Here is an 18,792-nt window from a genome sequence, read left to right as displayed (position 1 = left end):
TAATATAAATATACAAAATTTTGCTTTGGTGGACGTAATTTTTTCAAAATATAAGAATTGGTGGATGTTGAGGATTGCAATGTATAGGGTGAGTCTAATCCCAGGGTATATTAGGTATTATGGTCTCTCCTCGCATAAAGACTTTTTGCGTTGAGCGTGAATTGAATAGCGATTCATTGGAATTGTGTGCAGTTCGAGCCCTCTTTTGTTGTTTGGACATTAGAACTTTTGTTGCTGTTTATTCAAATCGGAGCGTAGAGGCGCACCCTGGAGGACTGCAAAACATGTTGTTTTCGCTTAACGCTTAATGTTTTCGTGTTGTTTTCGCTTAACGCGATAGGCTGGACGTGATATTTTCGAAATATAATCAAGGACATTAATTGACAATATTTCGAAAACCTGTTTACTACCAATTTACTTATCTATTTACCTACGCAAAAGGAAGACTTTGGAGTACACGAGTTATTTCTTTCGAGTTGTCCTACTGTCATGACATGTACGTTTACTGAGGGAACGAGCTTCCTCCTTAGGGTAAATCTCTTTGATGACACTTAAACCTCCTTGCATGTAAGTTCTATACAGCAAATTGAAAGGGGACAGGAAATCTCCTCCCCAGAAACTCTTGGAAGAAGCTAAAATTTTAAAGTAAAATTGAATCCAAATATGATAAACTCTTGAGAGAATAGGGATTTTCTCCATGTAAAAGGAAATCATCTGACAAAAACCGCGACAGCAAGTCTTTTGAATTCTTTTTTTACCATTTTTGCTAGCGGCATTTTTTCAACATTTACTACTTATTGTATATTTCTATGTAAAAACGACAATTTCTTCTTTTTTACTAAATGAAACTTTATTTTTGTCCTCAGGATTGCAAATCCTCTTTTGGTTCCGTTTTACAGACTTTGAATGGAACTTTAGATATCACTCTCTGACTAGCCCGATATCTACCGATCTCTCAGCAAAGATTCAGAAAAACGTGAGAAATTTATTTAACATCATTCCATATTTTATAAAATTTAACGTATCTCTTACTGTCTGCTTGCTTTATTTCTTCCAACCTCTTCTACAGTGGCGGAAATTGCTAAATTGTCGGTTTAGACACGCTTTTGTCGGTAAATTTGCTTGTTTTTATAGGTATTGCCCTCAACCCCCCCTCCCCCCCCCCATCTGAAAAATGAATTTCCGCCAATGATCTTCTATATTAGTAAGTTAAACGAAATGCACAAGCTGTTAATCAATCGAAGAAAAAAATTCATGTAAAACCACATACCCTACAATTTTGACATAATTCAATTTCTTTATTTATCGGATAGTTCAAGTTGTCGATAAATCCTAACTGTACTTTTATTCACTTTGATTTCAGGTGCTTGCAGCTTACAATTATGCATCATTTGTTTCTGGTATAAGAGTATTGAGCTTCAGGTATTTCGTTTGCGAACAATGTTTTGACAGTTAAACTCTAAAAATCCAGTTTGTGCCCAAAACAAAAATGGCAACATGTTTCCAATAATTTGCATGACACTGTGGTCTTTCAATCTAGCAACTTTGGAATCCGTCTTGATAAGAATGAATAAACACTACTTTGTAGACAGAAAGAGTTAATTTTCATTCGATGAATCTAATTTTAATATTTTGTTTTGGCATGCAGCATTGATTGGGCAACCTTTAGGGTCCTTTAGAGGCATGTACTCGCACTTTTGATTATTCTATTTCGATCCACAAATGGATACACATTTTCCAGCTTATCATTTTCAATCCTTATCCTGAGATTTTACACGCTTAGGAGTGTCAGACATAAGTTAAATTTGTTCTATAAGTGTTTGCTTTTCTCAAAGCCATCAATATTTTTTGGAAGGTTTTGCACAATCTTCCTTTAACGGACGCCTTTCAACTACAGACACTTCAAAAATCGGAGAAGTGATTTTGTCACAGACTGCAGGACAAATATCTGTGCGAAAACGGACACTGCAATTGAACGGAAATTTTATCTTGAAGCTTCCCGTTTTTGAAGGGTTACTGTATTTAACAATAGATCATGTCATGAATAGTAAACTTGGATTTTCTGTGATCAAATCTGAAAATAGGTAGCATAGCTTACATCATGAGACACAAGGACAGTTGTTATAACTAAATGAGATAAATCCGATTTGAATTTTCCAATAAAAAATTTCTGTGTATTGAGTTATTAATTACTTTTGTTTCAATGCGTCGGTGCTATATTCAGTACAGCAAAATCTTCAAAGAGTATTTTTATTTTCTTTTTTTAGGAGGGAATTTCCAAGCAAACGAACTCGGCGAGAGATAAGGTAAATATGTAGCCGCAACAGAGATGCAAGATTCGCTGAAATCCTGCTTCTTGCTTTGATAAATTTTGTACACGTTTTGAAAAGGAAACTTTATGTTTGTTTACCAGTGGCGTAACAAGAGGGGGTACATGGTGCAACCCTCTCACATGAAAACGCATAAATGGAATGATTTGGCTCAGAGAATGCCATAACACTCCCCTTTTCTTCCCATTCAGTTTTTGTCCATATAATTAAGCTCATCGCCGTATCTATGAATATATAAAGGTAGTGCAAGCCACGTCTAATAACAGTTCCAAAACGGTGTTACATAACAAAATGATTCACAGCAGAATTCAATCTTTGAAAATAGCAATGCTGGAAGGTTTACAGCAACCTTCTATTTTAACGAGAGCATCCTTATTTCTTTTTCCAACTAACGCTACGCTTAATCCTTATTTAGTTTTTGTTGTAAACTTCATTTTGTTTATTGTTTTTTCTCGCGCAAGCTAAGTGTCACTTTAGGAGGTGCATCTATGATTTTTCGCCAAGTTGATTTAAGTTGTCAGACTTGTTGGAAGTTGACATTAACTTCAATGACAAATGCCTGTCTATCTTGCACGATATTTATTTGAAGTTCCAATAAAAAAGACAAACTTTTGCTACTTTTAGACTAAAGTCTTTACGATGCAGCTAAACTCCAACACGAAATATCATATTTGAAATACTTACGTCTTTTTCAGCAAAGAGTATGTAGTTGGAAACATTGCCGTCTTCTATTCGCAAGTAGCCCAGCGTGAAGTGCTTTATTTGCAAGACTACGTCAAAACAAACAATCGAGTGTTTGGTCTCAATGTTACTGCCTCTGCAGTTGATGCTTTGAACGGTTTGTAATTACCTTTTGGAAGTTCCTAAGAATATATTTATTTGAATGAACAGTAGGATAGAGGATAGAGGCTGAAAACTAGAGGCTAGCGGACAGAGGCTAGCGGACAGGGAATAGAGGTTAGAGGTTAGAGGTTAGAGGTTAGAGGCTAGAGGCTAGAGGCTAGAGGCTAGAGGCTAGAGGCTAGAGGCTAGAGGCTAGAGGTTATACCTGAAGCTACTCTGGGTACCAGAAATTAATCATTCTAGCATAATTATATTAAATAAGCTTTGAAGAATTATTTCTATATAGATAATCGTTAGAGGTTAAATTTCGTCGCATTTTTGTTACATTTGGCGTGTAGTTATGACAACTAATGCTTACTAAAAAGAGACATCATGGAATGAAAATCTTCCATTGACAACATATTTTGCATCCACACCATATTATCAACCCACTTTTCTTATATGTATATATAAGGATTCACTTTCTTAAAGCAAATGAAAATCCAAAATCCAAATTTTCCAGCTGCAAGCTATACACCATCTGAATCGTATTCTGTTTTATTTGTATTACAGTCCTTCCAAGCCCTCCACAAAACTTGACAGCCACTCCACTGGACCCACATTCTATTAATGTTTGTTGGGAGCCTCTGGTGAATGTAAGCACCATCTCCAATGTCACCACCTATTTTCTATTCTACCGCGAGAAAGATTCACACGTTGGTGTTTGGGAGGTTCGAGGGATCTCAATAGCAGCAAAGTGTTTCAATATAACCCACTTGAAGCCTGTAACTTGGTATAAAGTGCGAATGACAATCTCTGTATCATATGGCAACGGACCTGCCTCCAAAGAATTGCTGGTGCAGACGATAGAAGGAGGTAATAATCTCAATATTATATTGCACAATACACATGCTCACCCTGCTTAAGGGAAGGGTATAGTTTTTCATACTTTTTTATCCACAAACTAACTCTTCCGCAAATTGAAGATATTTTAACTACTTACAATGTATTAATCTTAAAAGGAAGAACACATAACTTTTTATGCCTAATCATTGTAGATCATCCATAGAGTTGTGTCTGAGAGTCTTAGCTCTTTAGAAGCGTCTTTAGTGCATTTTGATATAAACTGTTATTGGAAGCTCACGAATTTATGCTGTGTATCATTAAATTTGTGTGAATGAAGAAAAGGGCACTGTAGCAGGCTGCTCGACGGGCTCCAAGGAGTTCTTGCGGCGAAAAGTCGATAAAAATGTAGCAAATATGAAACACCGCAATACACCGAAAATAAACAACAATAAAAACACGTAAATCAGTAAAGGCTAATATTTCGCCCCGGCATACGGGGCTTCATCAGAGCAAAAGTTAACGGGCTAAAAATTTTACATATTTAAAAGAGGCGATGGTGGTGTCGGATTGGCTGATGTGGAACGGTGTGAATGCAGCGCAGTGGCAGAGGAGGGAAGGGTGGCGAATGAAAGAGGGTGGGTGGTGGTGGTGGAATGAAAAGGTAATGGAGATGAAGTACTATAATATGAAATAATGATATTGTTGCTATAAGGTTAACGGTCAGTGGTTCTGTTCATGCCGTTCGGTGTGAGAGTGTTTGCCAGGCCAATGAGGTATTGCTCTTTGGCTCGTCGGACACACTCTCGTTTGTCGTTGAGTTTCAGTAATGGAGTTATAGTAAGGTCATTGATGGTATGTTCTGGGCTATAGAAGTGTTCTGCAACACCAGATTTGTCTACTTTTTTTTGATAATTTCTCGTTTGTGTTCGTTAAATCTGTCTTTCAGTCGTCTGCTTGTTTGTCCGATGTATTGGCAGTTCTTGTGTCCGTTAGTTAAACAGCGTTTGCACTGTAATGCGGAAAGAACGTTAGTAGAGTTGCAGTCCAGTTTTTTTTATGTCGTAGTTTTTGTCAGTGTTAGTAAAGTTAAAAGAAGTAGTACTGTCTGTGATGTGTTGGCATGTTATGCAGTTACGTCGCGAGTGGCATTTGTAAGTGCCTCTAGGATTACTGGGTGTGTCACTTTTTATTCTTTGCACGAACTAATATATCCCGGAGGTTTTTTAGGTCTACGATAGCTGAGTATGGGTACGTCGGGGAAGACTTCATTCGATACCTTGAATGCTGTGTATTGATGATGATATAGACATATTGCAAGGGTTATTCGAGATTTTGCTACTTGTTTGAGTGCTCTCCCCTACTAGCTGCAACAAAACAATGTTATGGAAGCAACATGGAAGCTATATTTGCGTTTTTCAATCTGTTTTCAAAAAAGGAATTAATATCTAGACAACAGTATAAATTTTGCCTAAAAGGCCATCCAATTTACAGATGCGAAATACGTCAATCGAACGTAGATATTCTTATCTCAATAATAGGGAGTTATCGAACTCGCCTCCATATTATTTTATATGTGCACGATATGTTTAATGATTGCTTATTCGAGTGACTAACATGTTGACATGAAGTCCTTCTCTGCGTACAGATCGGGCAATATTTTCTTTGTTTTCGCCTGCAAGGGAAGAAACTTGAATAATTGCTACCTCTAGCATTGATGACTGGATAGTTGAATGAGAACTATAGTTCAAACATCTGACTTTGCTTTTTTTGGAGCAAGTACTTTTTGCCTCGAATTATAGTACCATTATAATTCAAACTTTATTCACACATTTTTTTTCGAAAATAAGTTTTGCTTTATGAATATTCGACAGATGACTTCTTTACTGGTATCTCTATTGCAGCTCCGAGTATTCCTCCTAAGAATCTTAAGCTGCGACCCATCAAACCAACGCAGATATACGTAGAGTGGGACCCTATTCAAACCTACTACTTTCACGGTTATCCTCGTGGCTACATCGTCTTTTACAAAATTTACCAAGAAAGCAGTTATCACCAGGCAAAAGTATCTTATGGAGCATCTGACGTGATTTTGAAGGATCTAAAGCCATTTCAAATTTACCTCGTAATCGTCAGAGCATACACATCCGTTGGAGTTGGACCAGGAGTTAGCAACACTACGAAGACCCCTGAAGGCGGTAAGGGATTTTCGTTGCCTTAGTACTTCGACTTATATATACAGTTCAAAATTAATATTTCACGTCTTTTTTGTTCATTATCTTCCATATATTTTCTCGCATTTAAATTGAATGTCACAATCTTGCGCTGTCTTAAAGCCCCATAACAGCTTTATTTTCCATAACTAAAAATTTGATTTTATGTTATAATAGACATGTAGTTGGAAAACAGATACGGTTTCTAGAGGTAATGATTGGATTGAATGTGTAGTTCATACTACTAATAGTTGTTCCTTATATGCACAAAGCTTTTCATCGTAAACACTTTTTGCATGTACGTTCACAGTTCCCACGGCACCTCCTCCAAACGTTCGAGTGCGGGAGAAGTATTCCTTAGACAGTATTACGGTAACCTGGAATGAAATTGCTGCGGAAAAGTCAAACGGCCGTTTAAAAGGATACAAAGTCAAGTACACGATAACCAAAGTGTCGAATGTGGATGTTCTGGTAACTAGCAGTAGTACAAAAGAGATTATCCTCGATAAATACACGTTTAGGTTGAAAATCACTGGCCTGACCAGCTATACAACGTATGTCGTATCAGTCTGCGGTTTCACAGATGCTGGTAATGGGCCCTATTCGGATCCCGTTATTGCAGGTAAGTTCTTTGCGCTTTTGTTGGGGATATTATTCATCAAAGTCTTTAAAGATATACCCATATTATGGAGCCCCCCACAGTTTTACTTCTTTGGAGCATGCGCATTAGATAATGTTGTATGGTAATATATTTGAACTTAATGGCGAGAAGGATACGCTAAGATTTGCCTGTACTTTAACCTTCAAATCAAGGCTCTCAAGTATCTTGAGTGCCAGGCCAGAAAAAAAAGGAATTTCTTCGGGGGCCACTGAATTTTCACCTTAAACATAACTTTTACTAAAAAGCTGCTCAAAATGAAATTCAGATCTCAAACATACATAGTGATAAGATAGACAGGCCTGTTATTTCATGTTAGATTCTTTATTCATAAAATTTGTTCAGTGTAATTATTTTCATGAACTACGTTTTGGAAAGGTGGATAATTAAAGGGAAAGTGGGGGCCAATTGAAGGACATGGTGCTATACACGACGGGTTCATTTAAAGATTAAAGGATTGGTTTTAAATGAATAATGTCAATTTCTGGTATCAATTACACATTAGCATATGTCGATACCTTTAATCGTATTTGTGGTGCCTTTGAGTAGGAACAGCTACATTTCTGCCCTGATCGTAATTGGTGTTTACAATGGGACGTCTATAAGAGATTAGAGGGTATTTGTTGTTTCATAAAGTAAATATATTTCATGGAACGTCTCTGTTTTGCTTTGTTATACACATCTTTACGTACTTGCTTATTCATTTCTTACAGAAACTTGCAAATGTCCAAGTAAAATCTTTGTTAACTGGCATGAAAAGAGTCCTTACTTGCTGAAAAGCCCAAGTGGAAAAATCTCAGGAATTTTCAAAGAAATAGCAGATAAGATGATTAGAAAGTCTTGTGGGACCTGCAATGGTATTTCACCAAGTGTGAACTATTACATAAGTCCCAGTGGAGAAAGCCCAGAGAAGTCCAGTGAAGCTAAATGTTTAGCCAAACTAGGATTAGGTTATCACATCACCTTTCCTGTATTTGGGAGAGCAGAAATTCGGAATTTTATGGATCATCATATATTTGTGCTGCTTGTACAGTCTGGAGGGAGTGCAATGATTGTTAGTGGGGCAATAGATTACGCTGCAAAGACGCTGAATGCATTGAAATCAGTTCAATCGACCTGGCCAATGGTGCTAATCTCAATTCTCATGTGCATAGTATTTGGCATATTGCTTTGGTCTGTCGTAAGTATCAGGTTGATTGTTCTTTTATTTGTCGTCCGTCTCCATGCCAGTTAGGTTTGATCATAATGATTTTTCATCACTCTATCACATGACTTATGGTTTATTGTAAGAAACGATGCAAAAGTTAGATAATATTAAGTATACTAAGCTCCAATTTGAAACGTAGTGTTGGCTTACTTTTGTTTCTTTCAATCTCGTGTATTTCTTCGCTTTTCTCTAATTTCTGATTAAACTGGGCATTGATCGTACTCTGAGAACCCCATGCTTCGCTCTATGTTTTGGATTCACCCTACTTGTCATGAAGTCAAAATGTCATCCACAATCCAAAAATCCTACCTACCAAAGAAATGCAACATGCTTTCTAATGCTCCCAGAAATGTACCACATTCCCTATTATTTCCAAATAAGACTGAATGCTACATGGGTTTATAAAAGATTTTATAAAACTAAAAAATTTTCAAATTTGTTTATTCGAAGATTCCCAGAGATATGTCAATTCCACTATGTAACTAGGTCTTTGAATATCTGTCAAAATATTGCTATTTATTCAAAGACATTAAAAGTTTAAAATGAGCTGCATAATAAAAATACATTGAAACTGAGGAATTTGTTGTCTAATCAGTAATTCCAGCATTAATTTCTCATTCAATCATAGGAGCAATTTCAAAATGAAGAATTTGCAAAAGGACGGTACATATGTGGAATGTGTCAAGGTTTATGGTGGGCATTTGTTTCCATGACAACAGTTGGGTGAGTTTTGCTTTCATTTCGTCCAGTGGCGTAAAGGGTATCTTTGCTCGATAGCTCAGGGTCCCTGGAAAAAAGGGGCACAGAAAGCCCTAGAATTTTTTTAAGATCATTTTTAAGGTTCGCTCAAGGTAGCCCTTAGGCTTTAAAATGTTTAAAAAATTCATCTTTATCTTAAATCATATAGCTATTGTCCTTAACATTCGTACAGGACCGTGTTACTTGCTATCTATATAGCTCTATACCATTAGAAAGGAACTTATTGCAGTCCATTCATAGCGACCCCATACTCATGGATGCTCACAACCAAGGGAAATTTTTTCTTGAATGTTTTCTGGCTCTCATTGAAGACTAGTTATCTCGCCATGTGATCACATAAAGCATGAAACAGCTCGGAGTTGCAACAAAAAACCATCTTATTCTACACGCAAAAGCGTTCATCGCAGGCAAAATTGGAGATGTGGGATAAAGCTTTTAGTGACTTGTGCAAGCAACTTTTTGTATTTTTAGGTATGGGGACGTAACACCAAGAACATTTCTTGGAAGACTTATTGGCATAATATGGACGTTGATTGGCTTAGTGTTAACTGGAATACTTACTGGTGCTCTAACATCAACAATCACAACTTTAACAATACCACCAACAGTTACTCTATACGATACAAACGTAAGTGCCAAACAAGTATTCTTCTACATTGTCACTTACGAGTAATGCTGCTTTTGAACACACAATTGCAGAACTACCCAAACTTTTAACTTCACTATTCTGCAAAAGCTAACAAGAACACCGTGGGTTCAGAAGCTGTTTTCAAAGCAGTTTCTTGTCGTGTTATCTGTCTTATGAATTCTCAAAACTTTTGATAAATATTGAAGAGCGCACTGTAGAAATGATTTAATTTTAGGCTGCTGTCATCAACAACTCATTTGAGCACGGACTAGCGGTTAGAAGAAATGCAAAAATTTTACCAAGTATGTGATTTTGTTAATACCATTATGGTCAATCTCTTTAGATCATGTTATCATATTGCCCTCCATCCAATGTGTGTCTTCCACTAAAACAGGCAAAGTTAAATGGGTTCGTGACAACAAAATTATATAAGTCTTAAAGCAGATTAGGCATGTCCTTACAATGTCTCAAGTTCTAAAAATATTGAACATATTTTTATGACAAACCGATTCTGACGCCTTAGATGTCAAAAAATTAAGAATCTACAGAACTTCTCACCCTTAGATCTAAGAAACTGCTTGGAAATTGTATAATTAAAACAGAGATGTAAATGATGTTTAAATCGTTTGGTACTCATTTCTCGTTCAATTGAAATCTATAAAGAAATAACTTTTACGACTGATAATGTGCTCTGTTCTATGGTATATTATGCTTCGTTTTGGTGTTGATTGAAAATAATAGATTTCCAACACTTTGTATTTTAGAGTGCTAATTCCGTGCTTAGTTTCTTGTGAAAATACGTATAACCATTTGTATGCAAAAACTAGGGACAGAGAACGAAAACGATTTTGTAGAATGCCAACCTAGATGGGACATGTAAGCTGTATTGGTTAGGCACACACCAGATATAATAAGAAGATGAGATCATAACTTTTGTATGACACTTCTTTGTTATTAGTTTAATACATTGTTAAGCTCCTACACTTATTTATTGAAGATCATTTTTTAATAGACTTGCTCAAAGAACCTGTTACAATTTGCTACTTTTTTCCGTAGACATGAAATATGATACTGCTGCAGAGGTGCTCTCTGCTTTGGAGAAGAAGCAAGTAGACGCAGCACTTCTGGATGCCTTTGAAACGGCAAGTCACACCCCAACGATCAACAGGTTGAATCTCAAAGTGAAGAAAGTCATTCCAGGAAATGCAGGCTTTGGTTTTGTTCTTTCTAAAGAGTTAGTCCGTCTTGAAAGTGACTTCCGGAGTTCTATTTCTTCAGAGCAAGCCAGAGTAACAGAATTTGTCGCCAACATGACCAAGAAACTCGAGGTATGTTAAACTGTTTTACGTTTGAGTGGAGGCAAGGCACAACCAGTACATGACACAACGGAGTGGAAGGGTAACGGGCGTGAACAATGAGAGCACGATCTTCTTTCATATTTAAATTCTTTATCCCGGTTTCATTTTCCTTAAGGAAGTCTTTATCCCAGAAAGATATTACTTTTCACTTACAGGGGGGGGGGGGGGTAATTATCATCCCCTAGCGCCGCCTCTGGATTTAATGAGATAGCAGATTTTCTGTCAAATTTTCATGTCTGTCAAAAGTACTATTATTTATTTCTTTTCCCGAATTCTACTTCTTCGGTCCCCTTTTCTAAATAAACAATGTTGATAGTTCAGAAGAACAATATAACTAAAGTCACAGGGAAAAACATAACCTATAATATTCTTCTTGGCCCACGTAAACCAATACTGTATCAAGGGAGGGAGGATGGCTGAAATTGCCTCTGAAAATTGATGTAATTTTACCAAGCCCTTTGGCAGGAATTGTACCTGTACCTAATGCGTCTACATGCAGGGCATTAGTCTCACATTTACGACTCCTTATTTGCGATTTATCGTAATAATTAATCGAGATGCTGCAGATACGGGGGCATTTGGGGACGGCGGCCCCCTTGCCCTGGCGAAATTAGGCCCTTATTCTGGTGTTTTCACTTCATAAAAATTTCTTTTGGCTATCAGACACTCCTGTATTCTATTTTCGATGTATCGTCTGTACAATTGTTGAGCGTTTTTCGCAGCTTTCAAACGAGAAGCCACCGAACATTCAGCTGTTTGATCCAAAGACCCCAGCCTTTTGGTTTGTCCTGAATTTTGAACTGTACTTTCTTGGACTTTTGACTTTTCTTGGCATTTCATGGACGGTACTCAGACAGTTAAGAAAACGACGCAAAGTTGCTCCACCAGCTGGTAAGTATTTGCTCTTAACTTTAAAGGCCTTCATAACACGGTGCACCGAGGCCATACCAAGCCAAGTTTCGAGGTTTAGACAGGCCATTTGTAAGGCAAACCCTCCTGGAAATTTCATGGACAAGCTTTTTGTACCCCCAGCCCCTTGAGATCGCTGGAAACACTATTATTCTAAATTGAGAGACCCTTAGGCTATGTGAGTTGCTTGTTTATTGGCATTTATTTTTAAAATTGTAATAGCAACGCCTTTTATAGCTCCACATTTATCCAATTCTGTACTGCCTTGGTGATTTTGTGCCTACTGTTCGTCAGAAAAATCAACCCTTCAATTTGATGCACTGCCGTTAGCCTTTTTGCTCGTTTTCAAAATTATAGATTTAAATAATCAATCAATCAAAAAAAAGTAGTTTGTCAAACATCTGTTTTTCATACCTTACTAAACTTTGGTTTCTGGGTTGCTTAAATTAATAGAAGAAATTCACCATTTCCGGTTTATGGCTTCAACTATTCAAAGGATCCTTGCTTATTACCTGGAAACGTTTGGTTACTTGCCAGTGCTACTTTTATGTTTTTTCTTACAATTCTCTAGACTACATGCGGATGTTTGCAGACATTTCAGAATGCAGCCTTGAAGAACTCAGAGATTCTTTACACGAGAAGGCTCGTACATTAACACTTAAGCACCAAAGAGAAAGGCTTGAGTTAATGGAATTGAAGAGGAACATAAAAAGGCACTCTAAAAGATCTGCGAAAAGTAACCTGTGGTTTTGACAGCATCGTAGATATTTATTTCACCAACCATCACGTGGACTAATTGTTTTAAAACTCCGGTCAAACTTCTAGATTTTGCTATACATCATCATACATACAGTGCTCTTTGGGTCAGTGAATTCACGGCCATACGCAGCTTTTATAGAAACATTACCTCTAAATAATCACAGACTAACATGCAGACTTATTTGGATGTAAGATTCGCTTGGTTACTCTGATACAGTTTTTCCTTTCATGTTCATTTTACATTACCTAAGTTTACTCCTTGCACGTTATTAAAAAGCCTAAGTGAAAAGACGACCACTGTCCATCTACATAAACCTCAATTATCATGTGAGGAAGACAAGAATTGCCCGGTCATTCATTCTTAATTATCTTCACTGTATGTTTTGGCACATTTTCAATTTTCAAGCAAATGTTGTCTTATTGTTGTTACACATCTTATTTGAGCATTGGGGCCTATTCATGTAGAAGTTTTCTGTTTTCTTCATGACACAGTTTTTTGCCTGATGCTTATTGAAATATGTTGTTCGCTCATCTGCCATTTATTTCATTCCAATATTTTGAAATCTCCATTTGCCCGCTCCAAAAGCCTTCGTTATATTGCACATTTTTTAAGACTAACTTGTTTTGGATTACAGTTTGATTTTTTATATCATAGAAGACAATCAGCGAAGAGTTGACACTGTAAATATTTGGTCACATAAATATGGAAATATAATGATCTACGATGATCCACAGATTAATATGGCTACAATGATCAACATATTAGATTCGGAAACGCAGGGAATAGCGTGGAAAAAACTAGAGGGGCTCAAAACTAAACTGCAGGGACTATAAAATGGAAACTGTTTTATAATAATCAAACAGTTTCCATTCTATAGTCCCTACAGTTTAAAATTCAAGGTGCGGTAAATGTATATCTAGATAAATATTTTGCTATACTCCTTATGCTAAATATTCCACTTTTAAATCTTATTTGTTAATGATTGCAGACAATTTTATTTCTATATTTATGTGACCTAAGTTTTCCAGGACCATCACTAAGCTGCCTGTCTGCACGTACATTTCCTGGTTATATGCATTCTGAGTATATGCATTTACAATAAGGGTTGCAAAAACGTCTCATACTCATTTGCAGTCCATCGGTTGACAACGATGACTGTTCTACGTTTTAGGTTGAATGACTGTCCTCCATGATTGACGATCCAGCGCTTTGGACTGCCAGTCCTGCGTCTTGATGTCTCTCCACTTCATATTTCTTTTTGTCACGTCTTTAAATCGGAGTCTTGGTCTACCCTGATTTCGCTGCCCCATTTCTAGCTGCGAGTAGAGGAGTTGTCTCGGCAGGCGCTCGCGTCCAATTCTGTGGACATGCCCTATCCATCACAGACCTTTTGTGATAAGCATATCGGCCATGGTTGGCAGTCCAGCTCTCTTCAAAATCTCAACATTGGTTATCCTGTCTCGCCATGAAATATTCATTATTTGTCTTATGTGCCTCATCATAAAAGCATGCAGCTTCTACTTGAAACCGTTAAATTGTCCAGGTCTCCGCACCATACAGTAGGGCTGACAAGACAACCGCTCTGTATACCTTGCACTCAACTTTAAAAAATACATGGTGGTTATTCCATAGCCTCTCTTGCAGTCTACCAAAGGCAGCACTGGCTTAACCCATCCTATATATCAGTTCTTTGTCGAGTTTGGCTGATTCGGAGATGGTGCTTCCTAAATACACGAAGTTCTTACTCCGAACAAGCTTCTCGTTGTTGATCTTAATATCAGAAGGCAGGAGGCACCACTAGCTTGCTTGGTTGGTTAAGGCACTCAGTTTTCTTGATGTTTATCTTGAGACCGAAGCTTCTAGCTGCACTTTCAAACCTATCCACTAGCGCTTGGGTTCCCTCAGCAGTGTGAGCTACGATGGCACTGTCGTCAGCAAAGAGCAATTCCTGTACAAGTATACGCTCTGTTTTGATCTTCGCCTTGAAGTGTGACACATTAAACAGATCCGCGTTGTGTCGTGTCTGTATATAGACTCCCTCCTCGGTGCTCCTAAAAGCCACTTCTAGCATAGCCGCGAGGTAGAGTGAAAACAGAGTTGAGGCCAAGACACAGCCCTGTTTGACACCTGTGGAGACAGCAAAGTCTTTTGACTGAGCATTTCCGTATAATACATGGGCTTGCATTCCATTGTGGAGAGCTGCAGTCAGCTTTATGAATTTCTCTGGGCACCCAAACTTCCGGAGTACCTGCCACAAACCCTCTCTAGACACAGTATCAAATGCCTTACTGAAGTCGATGAATACAGCATAAAGCGGCATGTTCTGTTCTAGACACTTCTCCTGGACTTGACGAAGAGAAAATATCATATCCATTGTACTTCTTCCACTACGAAAACCACACTGGGTCTCCGGTAAAGCCTGAGGTGTTATCTGGCTATTTAGTCTGTTTAGCAAGATTCTAGCCAAAATTCTGCAGTGGTCCATATACTGCTTTCAGGCCAGAGTAGAAACCCTTTACGTCGTTTGCGTCAGCTAATACCTGAAGCTCTTGAGATTTGGACTCCCACCAATCAGATTTTAACTGTCTCGTGTATTGCTGCAACTTCCTCTTTGCCTCTGTTAGCTGAGCCTTGGTCTGTCTAGTGCTCCTTTGCAGCTGTTTGTCTCTTGCTTTGTTTCTATCCTCTATCAGTTTAGTCATTCCTCGGTCACTGTCGTCAAACCAGTCCTGGTGCTTCCTTTCGGTCTCTCTAGTACTGCAAGAGCTGTCTGGTGTGCTATGTTCTTGAGTTCAGTCCATGAACCTTCCAGGTCATTTTCTTTAAGATTATACCTTTCTAGTGCTGTGTCGATCTCTGACTCTAGCTGTTCCTTTACTTTATTGTCCCGGATTCTCACTGTGTTGATCTTTGTAGGTGGTGCAGGGCCGGTTTTTCGGTGCTGTCCCCTGGGTGAGAAAGCTAGCTTCGATCGCAGCATGAGGTGATCAGTAGCGCAGTATGCCCCTCTCATTACCCGTGTGTCATGTACCTCACTGAGATCGTTCCTTCTTGTAATTATGGAATCCAACAAGTGCCATTGTTTGGAGCGTGGATGCATCCAGGTGTTTTTATGATGTTCTTTATGCCGGAAGAAGGTGTTAGTAATGACGAGGTTGAGCTCGGAGCACAGTGATAGTAGAAGTTCTCCATTACTGTTGCATTTCCCAGTTCCGTGGGGACCAATAACTCCAGTCCATTTGTCGGCCTTACATCCTACTCTCGTCTCCAGTCTCCAGCTACCAAAAATCTGTCATCTTTCGGAACTTTGGTTAGAGCTTGCCTCAGGTCGCTATAAAACTCCTCTTTGGTTTCCTCTGGATTTGTCATGGTAGGGGCATACACGCTCAAAATAGTGACATATGTGCTACCCTTCAACGGAAGGCGCATTGACATCAACCGGTCGTTGATGGGTTCCGGATCTTGCTCCAGTTGACCTGCAATTGAATTCTTTATTGCAAATGCAACTCCTGCTTCTCTGCGCTCAGCTTCTCCATTGCCACTCCAGAAGAAGGTGTAGCCTTGGTCTACGATACTGTCATATCCTGCTAGTCTAGTCTCACATAGTGCAGTTATATCGATGTTGTATTTATCTAGCTCCTTGGCCACCATTGCAATCTGGCGCTCTGGTCTTGTTGATCTGTTTCGGTCTAGGAGTGTTTGTACGTTCCATACAGCAATTGTCAATTTCTTACATCCTATTTGACTTTTCACTGTCCGCCGGAGTGGGAGCGGTACAGCGCGGACCTTTTTTTCCGGGCGACGTCCGAGCCGGCATCCATTTCATTTCTTTCAACCATATTTCATAGAACTGCAGGCAAGAGTGTTGAAGTGGCACTAGGTTTTGCCTTGTTGCTAGAGCCACTCTCTAGGCAAGTGAGAGTGAGTACCAGCGGCAGGGACAGACCGAGACATGCTGGGTCACTCTGACTGCTGCAGCAGTTGGCCGAGGGATAGGTTTGTTTATCCTCGCCCTTTAGGACACCGGAATTTCCTTGGTTTTCTGTCAGGGTTTGCTCCCTTAGCCTTTGTCCTGTAGGGGAACGGCTGCAAGGCAGCAGAGGGGTGGTAGATGAGCGCAAGACCCAAGGTGCATGCGCTCTTTAGGTAGGTGTTGTTTTTATCCTACCAGGGTGTCTACCCACCCTCCCACGTCCTGTTAAAGCCAGTGGGTTCTCCGGATTAGTCGCCGGAGAGCTCGACCATGTGGCAGGTAGTACTGGGTTACAGTGTTTACCAGTAGCAAGCTTGTCGTCCAAAGCCTGACCTGACTGAGTGCAAAAACGTAGAGGCTTAAGTATCGCCACCTGCTGATGGTTATGTTTGGATCATTTTACCAGCAATCAAATTTCACAATTGCTTGCTGCTTAAATCAAGATTTCAAATGAAGATTGATATCTACTTCAGTTTAACCGTTCAATGGGCAAGTTCTAAAAACTAAATAGTTAAGATACACTCATTTTTTGAAAGAAACTGGCTATAAGAAACGAGTACTGGACAGTCAGAAAAAATTAAGAAACTTCAATACTCAAAGCAAAACAAAATTAAGAAACTATCAAATCGTAATAAAACTGAGAACAACAAAAATTTGTAAAATCCAAGAACCTGGTTGCCCTGTTGGCTTAGAACTTAAGACACAAGCGATAAAAATATATTTTCCACATCTAAATACAGCATCAGAACGGAAGCAAATCTCTTCACGTGATGAAAAATGTCATGAATATATTTCACAACATCATTCATGACATCATAATTAAGAAACTCTTGAGACCTTTGTTTCTTACAAAAAAAATGAGCGTAGATCATCTTTTGTTATACACACTTTGAAATTCTACTTCATTGTCATCTTGTAATTCCTAGTATCCTACCCCTCCTGTCAGTCTACTATACTTTAGTTTTTTCAAGAGATAGAAATCATGCTATATACTGGCTATTTTTGCAAAGGATAAAACTTTTTGTGTTATCTTATCTGTCCTTTTAATCGTATAACCCGCAGTTAAATATTTTTATGATCTCCCAAAAACGTCAATCTTGAGAATCATTGCGGCTGATCTGAATTTAATGGTAAAGAGTGAATGAAAGCACCAAAAAGATTATCAGTTTATCAAAAGTCATATAAATTTCATTTTTTCCGGTTTGAATATGAAGATGAAAATCCAGTTGTCAAAAACTTAAGAAAAATATTTCACTCTTGGAAAGATCTTTTTTCAAAGGGTTGTCCGTTCAAAAAATATGATTTAATTGACTTTTTATGGAAATGTGATTTAATTGTATAAAAAAGTTGAAAAGTTTTTCAGAAAGGTTTGTAATTTTGGGCTAAAAATGACTAGATTGATAGAAATGACACATTATTTCAATATTCTTAAAAATCAGCATCTAGCTCTTAAATTGTTTTGGAAGCCCTGAAATAGTGAGAATTTGTCTGGATATTCATTCAAGTTTAGCTTCTGTGTGTAGTCAAACGGATAAATTTGACCTACAATCGTGTCTTAACTCTCTGAAGAAATTTTGGCCTTTGCTTACCTTATTTTACAACTGCAGTCAATTTGGTATTTGTTCGGGAGACGAAACCTCATCAGTCCTTTTTTTCGAAACAATACCGTCTTAAACCAATCAGTGTTGCAGGGTCAAAGAACATGCTCATTAATAGCAGTATTCGTGGCCTAAAGGACAAGCAGCTCAACATTTTATCCCCTGGAAAAGGCTTGATCTAGCAGGAGACAAATTACTTTTGCAAGAAGGTATGGTCTTAACTTTTAAAGACGTAATATTTATCAAGTAGTAAACACTGGTAAAATTTAGAGAGATAATTTTATTTCCCATCGGAATGCTTGTGGCGGGAAATTCAAGTGTGGACAACAGCAACAACAAAAGCAACGATGAACACAAGTTGAAGGTTGTTGGTTTGGGCAAGGTTTGAGAAAGAATCAAGAAGGAAATATTTTGTAGAAACATTGATTACATTAATTGTGTTGAACATGGTTAATAAAAAATTATCAGGTTAGAAAGATGAGCCCAATCTATGTGTATCATACAGTATTTAGTTTTTATAGTCTGCTTTTATCTAAAAACTGGGGTTAAAAGGTATGTTATAAACCCAAGCAATGCAAAAATTAATCTTTAGATCAAATTATCAAACAGTCAAAATATTGAGCCTATGATGGTTGTGACCTTAATCCATCATTCAGTGCAAACCATTATTGTTCCTCTTTCCTGGCAAAAAAGTTGTTTGCAACAACCTTTGACATGTTTACAAGAAAGAGCCA

General features: G+C 38.1%; 1 protein-coding gene across 3 annotated transcripts in view; it reads left to right on the top strand.

Annotated features, from left to right (window-relative positions):
* LOC135690772 (uncharacterized) overlaps positions 1-18,792 on the top strand; it is a 71,996-nt gene that overhangs the window by 34,506 nt on the left and 18,698 nt on the right. The window contains exons 37-50 of one of the 3 annotated variants that reach the window (XM_089114052.1): positions 867-976; positions 1,364-1,422; positions 2,268-2,306; positions 3,026-3,168; positions 3,726-4,028; positions 5,900-6,193; positions 6,519-6,830; positions 7,580-8,046; positions 8,702-8,796; positions 9,304-9,460; positions 9,696-9,762; positions 10,517-10,788; positions 11,541-11,709; positions 12,299-13,197. The exons of 1 other annotated variant lie outside the window; for it this stretch is intronic. In XM_089114052.1, the coding sequence (XP_088970178.1) occupies positions 867-976; positions 1,364-1,422; positions 2,268-2,306; positions 3,026-3,168; positions 3,726-4,028; positions 5,900-6,193; positions 6,519-6,830; positions 7,580-8,046; positions 8,702-8,796; positions 9,304-9,460; positions 9,696-9,762; positions 10,517-10,788; positions 11,541-11,709; positions 12,299-12,480 (2,669 nt within the window). In that variant the 3' untranslated portion in view covers positions 12,481-13,197. Of the gene's footprint in view, positions 1-866; positions 977-1,363; positions 1,423-2,267; positions 2,307-3,025; positions 3,169-3,725; positions 4,029-5,899; positions 6,194-6,518; positions 6,831-7,579; positions 8,047-8,701; positions 8,797-9,303; positions 9,461-9,695; positions 9,763-10,516; positions 10,789-11,540; positions 11,710-12,298; positions 13,198-18,792 lie in introns of those variants that run through there. One more of the 3 variants, XM_089114049.1, reaches the window with a different exon arrangement.

This window comes from Rhopilema esculentum, chromosome 4 (genome assembly GCF_057945365.1).
Source record: "Rhopilema esculentum isolate cy_ngs chromosome 4, ASM5794536v1, whole genome shotgun sequence".
Lineage (NCBI taxonomy): Eukaryota > Metazoa > Cnidaria > Scyphozoa > Rhizostomeae > Rhizostomatidae > Rhopilema > Rhopilema esculentum.
Note: the sequence above shows the minus strand (reverse complement) of the source record. Positions and strands in the feature narration are given on the sequence as shown.